The following is an 18,791-nucleotide window of genomic DNA, read 5'->3' as shown; positions in this document are numbered from 1 at the left end:
AGTCTTTATGCGCTCTCGCCAACAGCCAGTTGGCAGTACAATCAGATCTAATCGTTTACCATGCCTGTGGGAATATCTGAGAAAGAACGTGTAGCATTAGCGAGAATAAAATCCCACGTGAGTAGTTCAGTAAGGTGAAGCACAGCACACAGGAAAGAGCGCGTAAAGTACTTATTATAAGTAGGTAGAAAATTAGAAGCGGTAGTATTATAAGGAACCATACACAGTTGGAATACTCGTAGGTCGGCAAGATCCCGCATGAGTAAAGTATCTGATACTCATTTCACACTCGCGATTGAGAGCATAAGTGAGTGACGTAGGCTGTGAGGGAGTGGGACGATGCAACACATGCTTAGAGCCCCTCACCTGGTTTGGCAATTTCAAATTGACAAGAGCAACGCATGCTTCACGCACTGACGATCGTGTCTGCACAGTATTCATACACTTCGTAATTTTATATGGAATACTGTTTCGTTATAGTATTTGGAAAATATTTAAAAATTATGGGCTTTTACGTGCCAAGACCACTCTCTGATTATGAGGCACGCCGTAGTGGAGGACTCCGTGAATTTTGACCACCTGGGGTTCTTTACCGTGCACCTAAATCTAAGTACACGGGTGTTTTCCCATTTCGCCTCCATCGAAATGCTGGCGCCGTGGCCAGAATTCGACCCCGCGACCTCGTGCTCAGCAGCCCAACACCACAGTCACTGAGGAACCACGGCGGGTACTTGGAAAATCTTTGTAAACATTTTCCACTCATATCTGAAATCTAAGTCGAACAGTATTAAGAGAGTAGTCGTCCATATATGCGAGTTGCTTACAATGAACCATAAGTTAGCACTCGGTAAAATGCGATGATCGGATACTTTCTTCATTATGAAGTATAATAAGGCAACTCAAGACAAACAAAAACGAGTACAGAGGAAAGAAGCCCGCGGTGCTATACCTGGCCGGCACGCAGTGGTTGGGCGGCGGGTCGCCGGGCGGCGGCTGCGGCCTCCAGCGTCCTTCCATGGGCGCCGACGCCGAGTGACTGAGGGGCGCCACCGAGAGCCTCTCGGGGGTGCGCTGCCTCACGCGGGGACGCGGGATGCGGGAGTCGGCCGGGCAACCACTGCGGCCCCCCCCGCCGCTGTCGTCACCGTCGTCCACGCCAATGGTGGGCTTTACCTGCGCACCAGAACTCGCGCTCAGCCCTCCCCAGAACGGACCGAAGCCACCAAGTTACTAGTCTCATCGCATGTGATTTGCCGTCCTCGACTGCCTTTCCGCAGCACCCAGCCTCCTGCGCCGGTTAATAACGTCTTTCGGCATAGCGTGCGCTGAGCGCGGCGGTGGTAGACACTAAAAGCGCATCGCCACAATGATCACGTGTTGGGCCGACTTTTTCCTGGCTTCAATTTTGTCGCGTGATGCTACCTCTCATAACATGATTCATTCCTGCCTCCGTGCACGTAAAGCATGACGGCACCACCTGGCGAGCGCTCACCTGGACTACCACGGGCACGTGCAGGATGCTACCCCAGCGCTCGCCGGGGTGCCTGGCGCGGCCGTTGACCACCAGGCCAGCCGAGTTGCTGCGCTGCACTTCGTGTGGGGCATCCAGTGATCCCTGCTCGATCATGGACTTTGGCCGGCGCCGCGCCAGTATGCTCCGCCTAGCCACCGGAATGCGCGACGGGAGCTCGTCGCTGCCGCCCACCTGCGCAGAGACACAGCCAGCTTCAGGAATTCCGCGCTTGCTTCCGCATGATCAGAGCGCAAACGGGCATAGCCACTATTCCAATTGACATTAAGAGAAAAAAAGCAGTACACGTAATGCGCAGGTTAGACAACCGTTGAACCATTAGGGTTACAGAATGGGTACCAAGAGAAGGGAAGCGCAGTCGAGGACGGCATAAGACTAGGTGGGGCGATGAAGTTTGGAAATTCGCGGGTGCTACTTGGAATTGGTTGGCGCAGGACAGGGGTAATTGGAGATCGCCGGGAGAGGTCTTCGTCCTGTAGTGGACATATATTGGGCTGATGATGATGATGATGATGATTCGAACCTCCCGATCTAATCTCGGAGGCTTGGGGTTTGACATAGCGCCTAAACGCGATAACCAGACAGTGCTCTTACTATCAACATACGTGTTTGTGGGAGTATATGCACGTGACGTTATGTATCCCCATAAACGCTTCTTGCTGCCGCCTCAAAACATGGTTGTTGCACGGAAAATAAATGTACTTCATCCACTACAGTTCTTTATCTACAAATATACTTTATCCGCTAAGTTTGTCTGTGTGCTCATCATCATCATCATCATCATCATCCTGGTTACGCCAACTGCAGGGCAAAGGCCTCTCCCATACTTCTCCAACAACCCCGGTCATGTACTAATTGTGGCCATGTCGTCCCTGCAAACTTCTTAATCTCATCCGCCCACCTAACTTTCTGCCGTCCCCTGCTATGCTTCCCTTCCCTTGGAATCCAGTCCGTAACCCTTAATGACCATCGGTTATCTTCCCTCCTCATTACATGTCCTGCCCATGCCCATTTCTTTTTCTTGATTTCAACTAAGATGTCATAAACTCGCGTTTGTTCCCTCACCCAATCTGCTCTTTTCTTATCCCTTACCGTTACACCCACCATTCTTCTTTCCATAGCTCGTTGCATCGTCCTCAATTTGAGTAGAACCCTTTTCGTAAGCCTCCAGGTTTCTGCCCCGTAGGTGAGTACTGATAACACACAGCTATTATACACTTTTCTCTTGAGGGATAATGGCAACCTGCTGTTCATGATCTGAGAATGCCTGCCAAACGCACCCCAGCCCATTCTTATTCTTCTGATTATTTCCGTCTCATGATCCGGATCCGCCGTTACTACCTGCCCTAAGTAGATGTATTCCCTTACCACTTCCAGTGCCTCCTACCTATTGTAAATTGTTGTTCCCTTCCGAGACTGTTAAACATTACTTTCGTTTTCTGCAGATTAATTTTTAGACCCACTCTTCTGCTTTGCCTCTCCAGGTCAGTGAGCATGCATTGCAATTCTTCCCCTGAGTTACTAAGCAAGGCAATATCATCAACGAATCGCAAGTTACAAAGGTATTCTCCATTAACTTTTATCCCCAATTCTTCCCAATCCAGGTCTCTGAATACCTCCTGTAAACACGCTGTGAATAGCATTGGAGAGATCGCATTTCCCTGCCTGACGCCTTTCTTTATTGGGATTTTGTTGCTTTGCTTATGGAGGACTATGGTGGCTGTGGAGCCGCTATAGATATCTTTTAGTATTTTTACATACGGCTCGTCTAAACCTTGATTCTGTAATGCCTCCATGACTGCTGAGGTTTCGACAGAATCAAACGCTTTCTCGTAATCAATGAAAGCTATATATAAAGGTTGGTTATATTCCGCACATTTTTCTATCACCTGATTGATAGTGTGAATATGGTCTATTGTAGAGTAGCCTTTACGGAATCCTGCCTGGTCCTTTGCTTGACAGAAGTCGAAGGTGTTCCTGATTCTATTTGCGATTACCTTAGTAAATAGTTTGTAGGCAACTGACAGTAAGCTGATTGGTCTATAATTTTTCAAGTCCTTGGCGTCCCCTTTCTTATGGATTAGGATTATGTTAGTGTTCTTCCAAGATTCCGGTACGCTCGAGGTCATGAGGCATTGCGTATACAGTGTGGCCAGGTTCTCTAGAACAATCTGCCCAACATCCTTCAACAAATATGCTGTTACCTGATCCTCCCCAGCTGCCTTCCGCCTTTGCATATCTCCCAAGGCTTTCTTTACTTCTTCCGGCGTTACCTGTGGGATTTCGAATTCCTCTAGACTATTTTCTCTTTTATTATCGTCGTGGCTCCCACTGGTACTGTATAAATCTCTATAGAACTCCTCAGCCACTTGAACTATCTGAGGAGTTCTATAGAGATTTGATGATTTATGCGCGTAAATGTGAAAACTTTGCTGAATATTCACAGCATTGATGGCATTGCTGAGATCACTTCTGGCTCGTGAATTGTGGTAACTTGAACCATACGACCTGTCTTTTTGCGTCATTATGGCTTGTCACCACCTTCTTACATCCGCAGCAATAACTGAACTAGCCTGCAAACAGGCACCCAAATGCATGAAATTTTTCACATGAACTCTATAAATAAGCTGTAAATGAGCTATATAAATAACAAAAGTAAAGTATAGGCATTGCTTCAAGATCCTGCATTTTCCTTCGTTGCCATCATGTTTACGGAGAGATGGTACCATGATGTATCCGGTTATCTACATCTTAAGAACTACAGCCACTTTGTCCTAAATATGTGCCTTCGCAGAGGTCGTGGTGTATCAATAAATGTTCTCAAGACGCTAAGGGTAATAGCAGACCACAACTTCACAAAATGCACTCCAGGCTACGAGATTCGAATAGTTGAGGGAAAAAGTGTTTTTTCAGTGTGGTTTATCGCCCACCTAGTGGAAATTCGGATGAATTACTGCCTGTTTTGGAAATCCTTTTAGACTATGCATCGATAAATGAAAATACTTTATTCCTTGCTAGTGATATCACTGTTAATATGATCAGTGCATCTACACCAAGAGAAGAACCTTGGACATTGCTCGATAGCTACGGTTTCTCCAGCCTCGTTCATGTAGCAACGCGTATCACCTGCTCCACTGCAACGTCAATTGACCTTCTCATCACTAACAGTAACAGGCGTTGTCAAGTGCTGGAACAATTGCCTGACGTAAGCGACCACTTGCACGTGTTTGCATTTTTCCCTGCGCATAACTCTTATAGCAGAAGGTCCATTGCTATGTGACAAGTGAATCAACAGCACTTCTCTTGACCGTTTCTTTACGGTGGCGAGCGAAATGACTTGGGATGATGTACTTTCTTTAAAGCATGTTAATCATGCGTAGGATGCTTTAATAACTAAAATGGAAGTAATTTAAGATAAGTGCTTCCCACTAGTATATCCACGTAAAGGTAGAGCAAGGAAGGCTTGAATCTCAAAGGAACTACAGTTTAAAATAAGGAAGCGAAAACTGTAGGGACAGTTTCTGAAATTTTGGCACATTGCTAAACTGGAAATGTATAAAGATTCCGCAATCAACTGACCAAGGAACTACATAGCGCAAAGTTTGAATATTTAGCTAATGTATTTTTTTAGTTCGTTGAACGACAGACAATACAACTCTCGGTATCAAGTGCACAAAATTTTGAATTTGGGCACTAAGACTAGCATAGTTTGGTTATCAGCAAACCACCTGCAGTTAAACGTCAATAAAACAAAATATGTGGTTTTTAAGCCTAGAAATAGGCCTGATGACTGTGCTTTTTGTATAAAGTTCAACAGTTGTGTAATCGAGCGGACTTCAGCTTTTAAATTTTTAGGTGTACTTTTTGATGAGAACCTGAGTTTTACACCTCATGTAACGAAGATTCATTCTAGCATTTGTAGGTCAATAGGCATAGTGTTTAAAATTAGGTACCTTGTTCCTACTTGGTTGAAGCGCCGTCTGTATTATGCTTTAATTCAGTCTCATCTTAGTTATTGCCTGTTGGTATGGGTGACTACATTCCAATCAAACTTGGATCGATTGATATGTCTACAAAAACAAGCAGTTCGCTGTGTTGAGAACCTTGGAACCCGTGATCACACGGCACCTTTTTTCATAAAGCATGCACTTTTGAAAATTAATCAACTGTACGAACTTAAGCTCGCTATATGCATACGAGGGGAACTCGAAAAAAATTCCCTCATTTTTTATCAAAACCACCTCTCAAGTTACACCCAATACAATTTCAGGCATGACCATATTGGAGTTACATTTTGCAGGACCAACTACGGTAGAAAACAACTAGCATACTTAGTCCCATCCTTCATAAATGCACATCCTAACGCGATCACTATAGCGCAAAACGTCAGATCATTAAACTGCTTTAAAAGTGCCATGAAAAAATATTTCCTTTCCCTTTCTGATTGACATTGTGCTAATTGGTTTCTTGTGCATTTTATGTAGAACTATTTTAAGTGCGTTTCATTTTGTGATTGTATATATATAAAGTTTTTTTCGTGTTCATATTACTCTGTTGATCCTAAACTGTTTCTACTTGGAAAGTTGTACAGTGATTGTTGTATTTAATGCACGTATGTTTGTAATGCATGCTATGTATGTCTAATCCACGCTATTGATATGTGTGTATACTATCTGTATGGTATATGCTACCTCACTGTTGAGCAATATATGGTTGACAGGGCCTTAGTCAGACAATGTACTGCCTTTAGCCTTGCCATCCAAGACCTTCACTGTGTCTAAATCAATGCTGAATAAATAAAATAAAATAAATTGATAGCATAACGAAGGATGAGAGAGTGAGTCATTACTGTACTGGAGCGCGATATCATGCCTGGAAGTCAACCAGTGCGCATGTGCAACACGCCCACTGCTTATCGCAGTGCTCCTTATCGCAGTGCTCCGCAGTGCTGCGTTTCTGAATAAAGTGATTTTTGTTACCTACGACTCGTCTGGATCACATGGTGTCAGAAGTGGGCACGGCAGGTAGTTCCTGCCCGTGCGGCAAGTTTTGCCATAGGATAACAACTTAAGAGCAGCACTACAGCAGTATTAATTCCCATGTAGGAGGCAAGCGTTCATACGGAACGACAACCACGACCCACGACGATGACCTTGACTCTGCTACCACCGCCCAAGCCGCTCTACGTTTCTGGCGACATTTTCCACTACTGGAACATCTGGAAACTGAGTTAGAACTTTTTGCAGCAGCGACAAGGCTGAGTCTACAGCACCAGGATGTTCAGACCGCTACATTTTTAATGACTATCGGTGGAGATGCAAGCCGTGTTTACCGCACCTGCAAGTGCGAAAACAAAGAGCAGAAAGATGATCGGAAAGTACTAATGCAGAAGTTAGAAGAGCACGACACGAACCTCATCGCCTTGCTTGAACGCTGTAGGGAACGTAATCTAAAGCTCAATAAAAAGAAATGCCGATTCTTGCAGGCCAGTGTGCGTTACATGGGCCACCTCCTCACCGCCGAAGGCCTGTCACCGGGCTCAGACAGAGTTCAAGACATCATGCAAGTGCTACCGCCGAAGAACCGAAAGGAGCTTGAAGTGTTCCTTGGAATGATAAACTTTGTGTCTCGGTTCATCCCAAACCTGTCGGTCTCATCTGCAGCTATTCGGGAGCTACTTAAGAAGGACGTCGCTTGGATGTGGACAGAACTGCAGGAAAACAGTTTCCAAAAGTTACGAGCTAGTCTTGCCACAGCACCAGTCCTAGCATACTTTGACTAGACCAAGCCAACGAAACTGTCCGTGGACGCGAGCCAGTACGGTATCGGAGCAGTCATATTGCAAGATAACCACCTCATTGCCTATTCGTCCCGCTACCTAAATGCCACACAACAGCGGTATGCACAAATCGAAAAGGAAACCCTAGCCATAGTTCATGGCTGCATGAAAATCAAGGACTACATACTCGGGCAACAACTAGTCACGGTAGAATCCGACCACCGACCACTGGAATCGATTTTCAAGAAACCGCTTTGCGATTGCCCTCTTCGCCTTCAACGCATGCGCCTCACGCTTCAGAGATTCCCTATCAGCGTGATTTACAAACAAGGAAAGGAACTGTCTTTCACCGACGCACTTTCGCGCTTTCCTTGCAAAACAGAGCTGGTGGATGAAACAGAGAAATTTGAAGTCAATGTTGTTTCCTTGTTACCTGTTTCAGATCAACAGTTGCCCAGTATCACAACGGAGACTGATGAGGACACCCTCATGACCGAACTCTGCCGTTACGCAAGTACAGAGTGGTCCAAAAGCAAGCAGCAGCTCCTGGATGCCTTAAAGCAATACTGGAACTACCGTGATGACGTCTAGGATGGGCTGCTTCTCAGAAGCAACAAGCTTGTAATGCCTCCATCAAAACGTAAGGAAGTTCTCGGCCTGCTCCACGCTGCACATTGTGGCGAAGACAAAATGAAGGCGAGAGCAAGACAGGTAATGTACTGGCCAAACATGAAGGCCAACGTTTTGATGTAGCGAAGTCATGCGCTGTTTGCGACAAGTACAACAAAGAAATGCAAGGCTGCCTATGCTGAGCCACGAACTACCGAGTTTGCCATGGCAGGAAATCGGGGTCGATCTTTTTCCCTACGAAGGCAATGATTAGTTCGTAGTGGTAGATTCTTACTCGTTTTTCCTCGAGGTTCGCAAGCTAAATCGGACTACCTCTGCTACTGTAATCGACGCAAATGCAGAAATCTTCGCCACACATGGCATTCCTGCCAAACTGTGCAGTGACAACGGCCCTCCTTTCAAGAGTGGAACTTTACAAGAATTCACAAGTCAATTTATTATCAGCCACACCACTTCTAGCCCTACCACCCGCGCGCCAACGGCTTGGAAGAGCGTGCCGTTCAGGAAGCTAAACAACTGCTAAACAAATGCCCGTTTTCCACCCTTGAATTTTACAGTGCGTTGTTGGAGTGGAGGAATACTCCAAGGGAAGAACAGTTGCAGTCGCCAGCTCAAAGGCTCATGGGACGCCACACCAGAAGCGAACTCCCGGTTCTCAACTGTCACCTGGAGCCCAAGACGATACCCACGGAAGCAGTTCGTCAGCGACTACAAGAAATACGACATAAACAGCGTTCCTACTACAGCAGAACGACATGTGCTTTGCCAGATCTTCATAGCAGAAACAGAGTGTCCGTATATGACACACACAGCAGAACGTGGGCCCCGGCCATGGTAGTTGGTCCAGCGCGGCCACCGCGATGCTACGTAGTGGACAGTGGACAGCAGTTACACCGTAGGAGAGAGCACCACAGGGCCACAGATGCTGCTCAGCCTGCTACGTAACAAGCAGAAACACCAAGACAGGCTGCGCCAAGTACCCCAGCAAACGCAATTCAAGCCCCACTTCGAAGAAGTGAACGGGTACGCCAAGAGCTGCTACGTTATCCACTACCATAACGTAAATAGCAAAGCAATCCTTGTTTGCAAATGAAAATGTTCATCAATGTTTCTTTTTCCCACAGAGGGGAAGATATACTGGAGCGCATTGTCATGCCTGGAAGTGCGCATGTGCAACACGCCCACTGCAGTGCTCCTTATATACTCGGCTGCGTTTCTGAATAAAGTGCTCTTTGTTACCCGCTACTCGTCTGGCTTACAATTACTAATGAAGACCTTTCAAATCACTTTAATGATCCTTTTATCAGCACTACAGACACCTTTTGCTGTTCTGTCGCTGGTCTCATAAGATATGATTATCAAACACCAAGTGTTTCAGAGTCCTTGTTCTTGCAACCTGTAACAGAACATGAAATAACCGTTTTCACAAACCTGCAAACGAGTAAAGCTGAGGACAAAGACGGTTTTCAAATCAAAGCTTTCAAATTTGTGATTAATATGCTGGCGGCAGTATTGGCAAGCATACACAACCTAACTCTTTCTTCCGGAATTTCGCCTAAACAAATGCAAACCGCCAAGGTTGTTGCTATCCATAAGGGTGGCGCCACAACAGATTTAGCCAATTATAGACCGACTTCGGTTTTTCTTGTGCTATTCAAGGGTTCAGAGAAATTCATATATGCTAGATTAAGTACATTCTCCGTAAAACACTTCGTGCTGTCCGACTGCTAGTACGGCTTCAGGCAAAAGAGGCCAACAGAAATTGCATTAATTGAGCAACAACAGTTTCTAATAAATGCTTTTGAAGAAAGACAAATAGTGCTTTGAATTTATATCGATTTCTAAAAGCATTTGATGTAATCCACTATAGTCTGTTGCTACATAAACTAGATCATTATGGAACTAGAGCAATATGGCTGTCGTTAATAAAATCCTATCTGAAATGCCGTAAACGCCGTCAACGCCATTATTAATAGGCCATCCAGCTTACAACGCTTTTTGTCTGGAGTCCCACAGGGTAGTATTTTAGGCACTTTATTGTTCAATACCTACATTAATGACATTTTTTGAACCATTGCCTGTCACTTTAATAGCTTACGCCGAAGATGTCACGATGCTGCTAGCCAGTAAATATGAACATGATTTATTGAAACAAGGAAATCACTTTCCTGAATACTTGCGCCTGAGTCTGAAATAATTACACAAAAGTAAATGCCGAGAAAGGCAATGCAATAAGTTTCCGCACAAAGAATAAAACTATCCGAACAAATTTCGACCTCATGTTGAGCAGCAGTAAGATCGAAATCGTGCCAGCTGTCAAATGCCTTGGTGTCGTGTTCACCGAAACCTTTAGCTGGGACGTAGAGTCGCGGACAGAATATTATGGACCATGAAATCTAAGAAAAAGCTGAATATCTCCGCAACCTCACAACGCAATCTGGTATTTGCATTTTGGACCTCGACTAGAATATGCTAACAACGTTGTCGTGGGCAGTTTTACTGGTTATTGCTACAGGCTGCTCGGGAATTGAACGTTTTCGGAGATCCCGTGGTCCATTTTATTCTGTCCGCGACTGTACATATAGATAACGTGCGAAGGAAAATGAACCTTACCAGCGGCGTCCTGTGCCGTAGATACACTCTGCCAATAAAAATAAAGGTTCTTATCTAAAACACCTATTTACTCCGGATTATTAGTTACTGCTTAACTATTTGGGGTGCAACAACAAAACAAAATACAAAGAATCTTGTAGTTGCCAAAACGGGCAATCAGGGTAATTGCAAATCTACCATGAAATTCCCATACTCACCCGTACTTTAAACAGCTTGGTATTCGCAGGAATACTGATTTGTATCCATTCAAATTATTCTGTATGCATCTACAAGAATACAACTACAACAAATAACGACCCTATACTAACAGCGCTGAACCTCCATCATTACACACCCGCGTACGATGCACGACATCGCTTGCCTTGGCGCCTACCTTTTTTGCCGCACCTCATATCGCAAACAGTCCTTATCATGCAATGTGTCTCATTATCTCAACATACTTGCTGAAAATAATGTACGTTTAGAAGATACATCCCGAAATCAGCTGTCATCCATGCTTTTGGATATTGAAATCACTCCTCCTACATTGTCACTGAAATCAGTCCTCCGACAAGGCCACGACGTCACGGGAATGCTATTTAAGGACCTGCTTCCGCGAGGAATCCTTCAGTGGGCGTGGCAGCAGTGCCGAGATGCATCGGTCAAATCCATTCTTGTTTGCCATCCAGGTGAGGAAGCGGTTCGGCAAATCCTTTCGTAGCAGTCATGTTTGTCTGGTTTTGCTGCCGTGCCCACACGCTTTGCTTGAGTGGTTCTGTGATCTGTCAGATTCCTTGCGGTTCCTGTTGTTGCTGGCAGGGGACGTCGAGACTAATCCCTGGCCCGGTGACATTACGATTGAAGAGCAACTCAAAATAATTGCAAAATACATCCAAGAGATAAGGAATGAAAAACTGATGACCAATCAAAAACTTGGAGCGATAGATAAAAAGCCGGAAAAAATAGGCAAAATGGAAAAGCAGATCTTGGAATGCGTAGAAAGGGTGGACAAAGTCGATCACCTGGTACTTCCTTAACTAAGAAAGTCGACGAATTAGATAACAGAGGCCGCAGGTCTAATCTTGTCGTATACGGTGTTAAGGAACTCAAAAACGAGAGCCACCAAGATCTGCTCGATGCTGTTGAGAAAACAATCTTTGAAGATACGATAGGAATAGAAACGGCTTGCATCGAAATAATCCACCGTCTTAGGCGAAAACAAACGATTGATAATCCCAAGCACAGACCTGTCATTTTGAAGTTATTTGACTACCGGGATAAAGCTAACATACCTAGCAATTGCAGAAAGCTAAAAGGAACTGAATATTCAATTAGCGAGGATTATTCGCCTGCAGTAAAACAAATTAGAAAGAAGCTATGGGAAAGAACGAGACCAGAAAGAGGAAGTTTTGTTGCCCTACGATAAAGTCAAAATAAATAATCGCCTGTACAGCTGGGATGATCAAGCGAAAGACATAGTGGAAGTTGCAAAAATGAAAGCATGCACAACGGACCAGCCACGCGAACCACCATCGGCCCTAGTTGTTCTCATTGTTAATGCGCGCAGCCTTTTGAACAAAATCGAACAGCTAGAGGCGATTCTGATCGCTCTTGAACCGGACATTATCCGCAAACCATGAAGTGGCCCCTCCGGTCGACTCCATTGTCCGAAAAGACAGAACAACTAGAGGTGGTGCTTTGCTCATAGGCGAAGGCATAGATTACTGTGATGCCAGATGTCTCTCGTGTGGAGGCGGTCTGGTGTAGAATTCAGCTGGTCTAGACCCACGTCTATGCTGGCGCCGTCTACAGACCGCCCCGAGCCGAAGTCTCGTTCTCGAGGAGCTTCTAGAGTACATGTATCAACACATGCTGGGGAACGCCATAATAATGGGAGGAGACTTTAATCTTCCAGATATTACCTGGGACTATCTGAGCCCATCCAGTGTAACAAACAATACCTTGCTGAGTTTTCTGTTTACCTTCAACCTTACCCAAATAGTATCCAAGTCTACCAGTGTCCAGGGCACTTCAAGCTTCATTTTAGACCTTATTTTCATAAGCGATTTCTTTTCCAAAGAAGATAACGAAGTCGATATTCTTGAAGGATTATCGGATCATCACATGATTTTTTGCACGTTCACCATTCCAAACCGAATCTGCCAACGTAACATTAGAAAGCGCGTGTACGCATTTAACAAAGCAGACGATGATGCCATTATGACCTACCTTGCCCACGAGTACTACGACTTTAACGAGCTAATCTCAAAGGGTCGGCCAACATCGACGAAATTTGGTTGCTGTTCAAAGCACATGTTATGCACTGCTTGAGGCAATTTGTCCCACAAATACAAAAGAACACCAATAAGCACAACCCATGTATTACACGCGAGGTAATTCATTTAAAACGCAGTATTAAAAGGTTGCGGAAATCTAAGAAATTATGCCCAGTTGCAGACTTCTGCCAAAAAATAAATTTGTTAAACAGACTACTAAAGGAAGTAATAAAGGTAAGAAAACAGCGCTTCTGCAGTGCAACGCTTAGAAATTTTATAAAAGACTCACCCCAGAAATTCTGGCGTTATGTCAGGCACAACGATAACCGTACCAAACCGTTATCGCCGACAGAAGAAAAGAAACAAGCGGAAGCGTTTAACACATTCTTCCATTCCGTATTTGCCCCTGACAATGGCACTGCGCATGGTTACAGGCCAGAAAATATAAAGCACAACGAGACACTGAGCGTTCCAGTCGTAACTGAAGCAGGCGTGTTCGCACTATTATTAAATTTAGACGATAAAAAGTGCAACGGTCCTGACGGAATCCCGAACTGTCTCCTGTAACGTTATTCCGAGCCTGTAAGCAAATACTTATGCCTTATTTACAATAAATCAATCTCCGAACAATGTATTTCAGCAGAATCGAAAATTGCTAAAATAGTGCCCGTCTACAAATCGGGCAATATTTCTTGTCAGTCAAATTATAGGCCTATTTCTCTCACATGTACATGCTGTAACATCTTGGAACATATCTTAAAATCCGTTACAGAGTTCACTGAGGCAAACAACGTCCTCCATTCATGCCAACATGGCTTCAAGACTGGTCTGTCTACCGTTACCCAAATCGTTGAGATACTACACGATTTCGCCAAAGCACACGGGCCTGGACTCACGCCTGTGATACCAGTTGTGTAATATGTCCTTCACCTCGTTCCTCCCATTATCATCCCCCATTGTGACCCTTTTTCTTCTCCTCTTCCCCTTCCCTTACGTAGAGTAGCAGGCCAGATGCTCCATTATCCGGCCGACCTCTCTACATTTTGCAATGATTAAAATACTTCTTCTTCTTCGCCAAAGTAATTAACGACCAGAAACAAATAGATGCAATTTACCTAGACTTCTCAAAGGCCTTTGATCGTGTCTGCCATGCTAAACTACTTCTAAAGCTTAAACATATACTAGGAGATGGGCCAATTTCTCGTTGGATTAGCAATTACTTATTTGACCGCCGCCAGTTTGTTCAGCTAGGCTCCCACGCTTCTGAAACTGTACCAGTACTTTCTGGTGTACCCCAGGGTTCCGTTTTCGCCCCTATCCTGTTTCTTTTGTTCATAAACGACATAAGTAATCAGATTGAAACCAAGATTAGGTTATTTTCAGACGACTGCGTCTTGTATAGAGAAATACTAAACCGGCAAGACCAAATTAGTCTTAACAAGGATTTTCCTTTGATAGTCCAATGGTGTGAAAACTGGAAAATGGCCATCAACTTCGATAAAACAGTTTCAATGTCAGAAACAAAAAAGAAATCCAAGCTTACTTTTACATACGGCTGTGATAATAGTATACTTAACAATGTCACCCAAAACAAGTACTTGGGCGCTATATCATCATACTTAGGATGGTCGGCTCATGTAGAGCACGTAGCAAGAAAAGCGATGCGAACGCTTATGTTCTTAAAACGGGCCCTGCGATACTCTACGAAGGAAGTCAAGCTCTTGGCCTATGTTACAATCATACGTCCTCTCTTAGAATATGCGAACGTGGCGTGGTTTCCCTTTGCCCAAAATCATATCGCTACTCTTGAGGCTGTCCAGCGAAAAGCCGCGCGGTTTATCTGTAACCGATTTCGGCGCACCGACTCGCCTACTCAGATGCTATCGGAGATCGGCCCTCACACACTAAGCAGTCGTGCGATGCTGTACTGACTCAATGTTTTGTATCTCATCCTGCATAATAAGATTCATGTGGATTCTAACACCTATATTTCCTATAACACATCCAGAGAAACCCGTCACAAGCATAACCTCAGACTCCAAGAATATTCTTGCACTAACAATACATTTAGTTTTTCATTTTTCCCGCGAGCTGTTCGCGATTGGAATGCTTTAGCCCAGACGGTAGTCGCACAGCGCACTGTTGATAAATTTGTTGAATTTGTTGGGCCAACAGTACTGTCACCTACGACTAAGTGATGTTATCAACATCGTCTTTATCATTGTATTAATTACCAAGTGTTTTTGAAAATTTCTGATGTGAAATGATGGATGATGCTATCAATTGTATATCCAATAGGCTTATCCTTTTTTTCTTCCTTTTTGTCTCTTTGCAAAACATCATATGTACTTGAAATAAGCTCATTGTGCATTATGTTTTTGCCATACTTATTGCAGTTAACAGAGGCCCATGAACCTCTACACTTACTAAGTACCCTTTTGTTTTCTTATGTAAATGCCTGTACTACAACGTCTACAGACTTTCTAAACCCACTTCTGTAAAAATCCCTGATGGGATTGACAGTATCACAAGATAAATAAATAAATAAATAAATATCCTTATTATTCAGGAATCCGACTCCTAGTTCTCGTCTCTCTGCTAAGCCTCAGTAGCACAGGGCATGCCCGCATTTTTGCACTGTATATTCTTCTTTTCCTCATGCTTCTTTTCTTAGTTAAAGTGAAAGCTTTACTGGCTGCGAACTTGCGATTTCGCCGTGGCGGTGCTCCGAGGAGGCACATGACGTCACAACACGCGCCACGCTTTAGATATTTCTCTCTCTCTCGCTCCCTAGTCACTACTGCGCAACCGCCACTAGTAGCACCGAGCCACAGGTGTTCCGCCGCTGCGCAGCGCCGCGCCTTTCCGCCGCCGCCATTTGGTATGACGTCACACCGCGTTCCTCGTCATTGCGCTCGCCTCTGCTCGCTTCGTGGTTGCGTCATTGCGCTCGACTCAAATGTGGTTGCGTGCGCCGCAACCACATTTGAGGCGGCAGCATGGACGGCGACAATTCCGATAAGCAGGATGAGGCCTGGAATCGACATCGGAACGAAATGAAGAGGAAACTAATCGCCCAAGAAACAGACGAACAGCGCTCCGAAAGACTGGCTAAACGCTGCAACATAGCTAGACAACGAGATTAACCTGGACTTGCAATCAAGGTGAACCAAGGCTAACCATGCTATGCCTTAGCTTTCGCTACGTATATACCGGCACAGCCGAGCTAAACCATTCCCAAGTTTTTTACGCATGACCTCGAGCGTACCAGAATCTTGGAAGAACGCCAACATAATCTTAATCCATAAGAAAGGGGACGCCAAAGACTTGAAAAATTATAGACCGATCAGCTTACTGTCCGTTGCCTAGAAAGTATTTGCTAAGGTAATCGCAAACAGAATCAGGCACACCTTAGACTTCTGTTAACCAAACCAAAGGACCAGGCAGGATTTCGTAAAGGCTAGTCAACAAGAGACTATTTTTACACTATCAATCAGGTGATAGAAAAATGGGCGGAATATAACCAACCTTTATATATAGCTTTCGTTGATTACGAGAAAGCGTTTGATTCAGTCGAAACCTCAGCAGTCATGGAGGCATTGCGGAATCAAGGTGTGGACGAGCCGTATGTAAAAATACTGAAAGATATCTATAGCGGCTCCACAGCCACCGTAGTCCTCCATAAAGAAAGCAACAAAATCCCAATAAAGAAAGGCGTCAGGCAGGGAGATACCATCTCTCCGATGCTATTCACAGCGTGTTTACAGGAGGTATTCAGAGACCTGGATTGGGAAGAATTGGGGATAAGAGTTAATGGAGAAATCCTTAGTAACTTGCGATTCGCTGATGATATTGCCTTGCTTAGTAACTCAGGGGACCAATTGCAATGCATGCTCACTGACCTGGAGAGGCAATGCAGAAGGGTGGGTCTCGAAATTAATCCTGCAGAAAACTAAAGTAATGTTTAACAGTCTCGGAAGAGAAGAGCAGTTTGCGATAGGTAGCGAGGCACTGGAAGTGGTAAGGGAATAGATCTACTTAGGACAAGTTGTTACCGCTTATCCGGATCATGAGACTGAAATAATCAGAAGAATAAGAATGGGCTGGGGTGCGTTTGGCAGCCATTCTCAGGTCATGAACAGCAGTTTGCCATTATCCCTCAAGAGAAAAGTGTATAACAGCTGTGTGTTCCCAGTGCTCACGTACCGGGCAGAAACCAGGAGGCTTACAAACAGGGTTTTACTTAAATTGAGGACGACGCAATGACCTATGGAAAGAAGAATTATGGGTGTAACGTTAAGGGATTAGAACAGAGCAGATTGGGTGAGGGAACAAACGCGAGTTAATGTCATCTTCGCTGAAATCAAGAAAAAGAAATGGGCATGGGCAGGATATGTAATCAGGAGGGAAGATAAGCGATGGTCATTAAGGGTTACGGACAGGATTCCAAGAGAAGGGAAGCGTAGCAGGGGGCGGCTGAAAGTTAGATGGGCGGATGAGATTAAGAAGTTTGCAGGGACAACATGGCCACAATTTGCACATGACCGGGGTAGTTGGAGAAGTATGGGAGAGGCATTTGTCCTGCAGTGGGCGTAGCCAGGCTGATAATGCTTCTTTTGTCCTCCTAACCTCACTGAGCCCTATTATATCCCATTTACTGCACGCTAATTCCTCCAAGAGCACTGCTAGACTCGCCTTACTAGATAACGTTCTAGCGTTAAATGTTGCCAGGTTCAGAATCCAATGGCGGCCTTCATTCTTTATTCATCAATTACCCCTCAGCGCCCAAAGGCGTTACAGCAGGGGGGTTACAACGTGGAATATAATACACCTTCATTCACAGAATGCACTTGCTTTTCAGTCAGCTTATTCCACTGTTTAATTGCTTGAACAAAACATGAATTGTCATATATGTTCGTGTTGGCAGGGTACTAGAGGATTTTGCAACTGTGATCAGTAGGTTTTGAAATGTAATGAGCTTTCTGTAGGTAAATTTATCTATTAATTCCAGTTTATTATAGTAAATAGAATATAAAAATTTTAACCTCAGTTTAGTGCGGCGGCCAGAAAGATTCCCATCCTAGCTCAGCCTTCATTGCAGTGCAGCTATCCCTCCTTCCGTACCGCCCCAAGACGAACCTAGCAGCACGGTTTTGTGTTTTTTCTAGAGCGGAAATAAAGGTTATCTCGTGGGGGTCCCACACAACACAGCCATATTCTAAGAGTGGTCGAACACAAGTTGTATGTGTCATAGGTTTTAAATTCGCATGTGAACATCGCAGGTTTCCCTGAATGAAATTCAAAGCTTTACCAGCTTTGGCTATGATACTGTCTATCTGAGGTTGCCACGAACATTCAGACGACAGTAGCACAGCTAGATACTTATACGTACTGCCTTGGTTCAATAGTACGTTGTTCAGATGATACCGTCACTGAATTGGTTTCTTCTTTTTAGTAAATGAGAGATGTACACACTTTGTTATGTTCAAAGTCATTTTCCATTTAGTACACCAATCATGAATAAGTGATAAGTCGTTCTGAGGTTCAATTGTATCATTGTGATGGGCAATGTTTTGTACACGATACAGTCATCCGCAAACAGCCGTAGAGATGATGAAATTCTGGAAGAAATATCATTGATGTACATCAAAAATAATAGCTGACCCAGAACGGAGCCCTGTGGGACTCCTGACGTAACATCTGCATATTCGGATCATTTTCCATTCAGTATTACACATTGGCTTCTTTGGGAAAGGTAGCATTCAATCCATTTAAAAACAGTTGCATCAATGTTTAGGGTATTAAGCTTAAACAATAAGAGTGAATGCGATACCGTGTCGAAGCGTTTCCGAAAATCCAGGAACACACCGTCTACCTGTCCGCCTGCATCTACGTTGGATATTATGTCATGATAAAACTCAACTAGTTGTGTTGTGCAAGATAGTCCCCTACGAAATCCATGCTGCTCGTTAATTAGTACCTT

The 18,791-nt window shown here is 44.4% G+C and overlaps 1 protein-coding gene across 2 annotated transcripts in view; it reads right to left on the bottom strand.

Annotated features, from left to right (window-relative positions):
- Asator (tau-tubulin kinase asator) overlaps positions 1 to 18,791 on the bottom strand; it is a 364,070-nt gene that overhangs the window by 11,053 nt on the left and 334,226 nt on the right. For both annotated transcript variants that reach the window (XM_050182415.3, XM_072289151.1), the window contains exons 11-12: positions 1,493 to 1,705; positions 950 to 1,173 (exon numbers count right to left, since the gene is read on the bottom strand). In XM_050182415.3, coding sequence (XP_050038372.3) covers positions 950 to 1,173; positions 1,493 to 1,705 — 437 coding nt within the window. The remainder of the gene's footprint in view (positions 1 to 949; positions 1,174 to 1,492; positions 1,706 to 18,791) is intronic.

The sequence above is a fragment of the Dermacentor andersoni genome, chromosome 7 (genome assembly GCF_023375885.2).
Source record: "Dermacentor andersoni chromosome 7, qqDerAnde1_hic_scaffold, whole genome shotgun sequence".
Lineage (NCBI taxonomy): Eukaryota > Metazoa > Arthropoda > Arachnida > Ixodida > Ixodidae > Dermacentor > Dermacentor andersoni.
The sequence above is the reverse complement of the archived record's forward strand: the minus strand, read 5'-3'. Positions and strand labels throughout refer to the sequence as shown.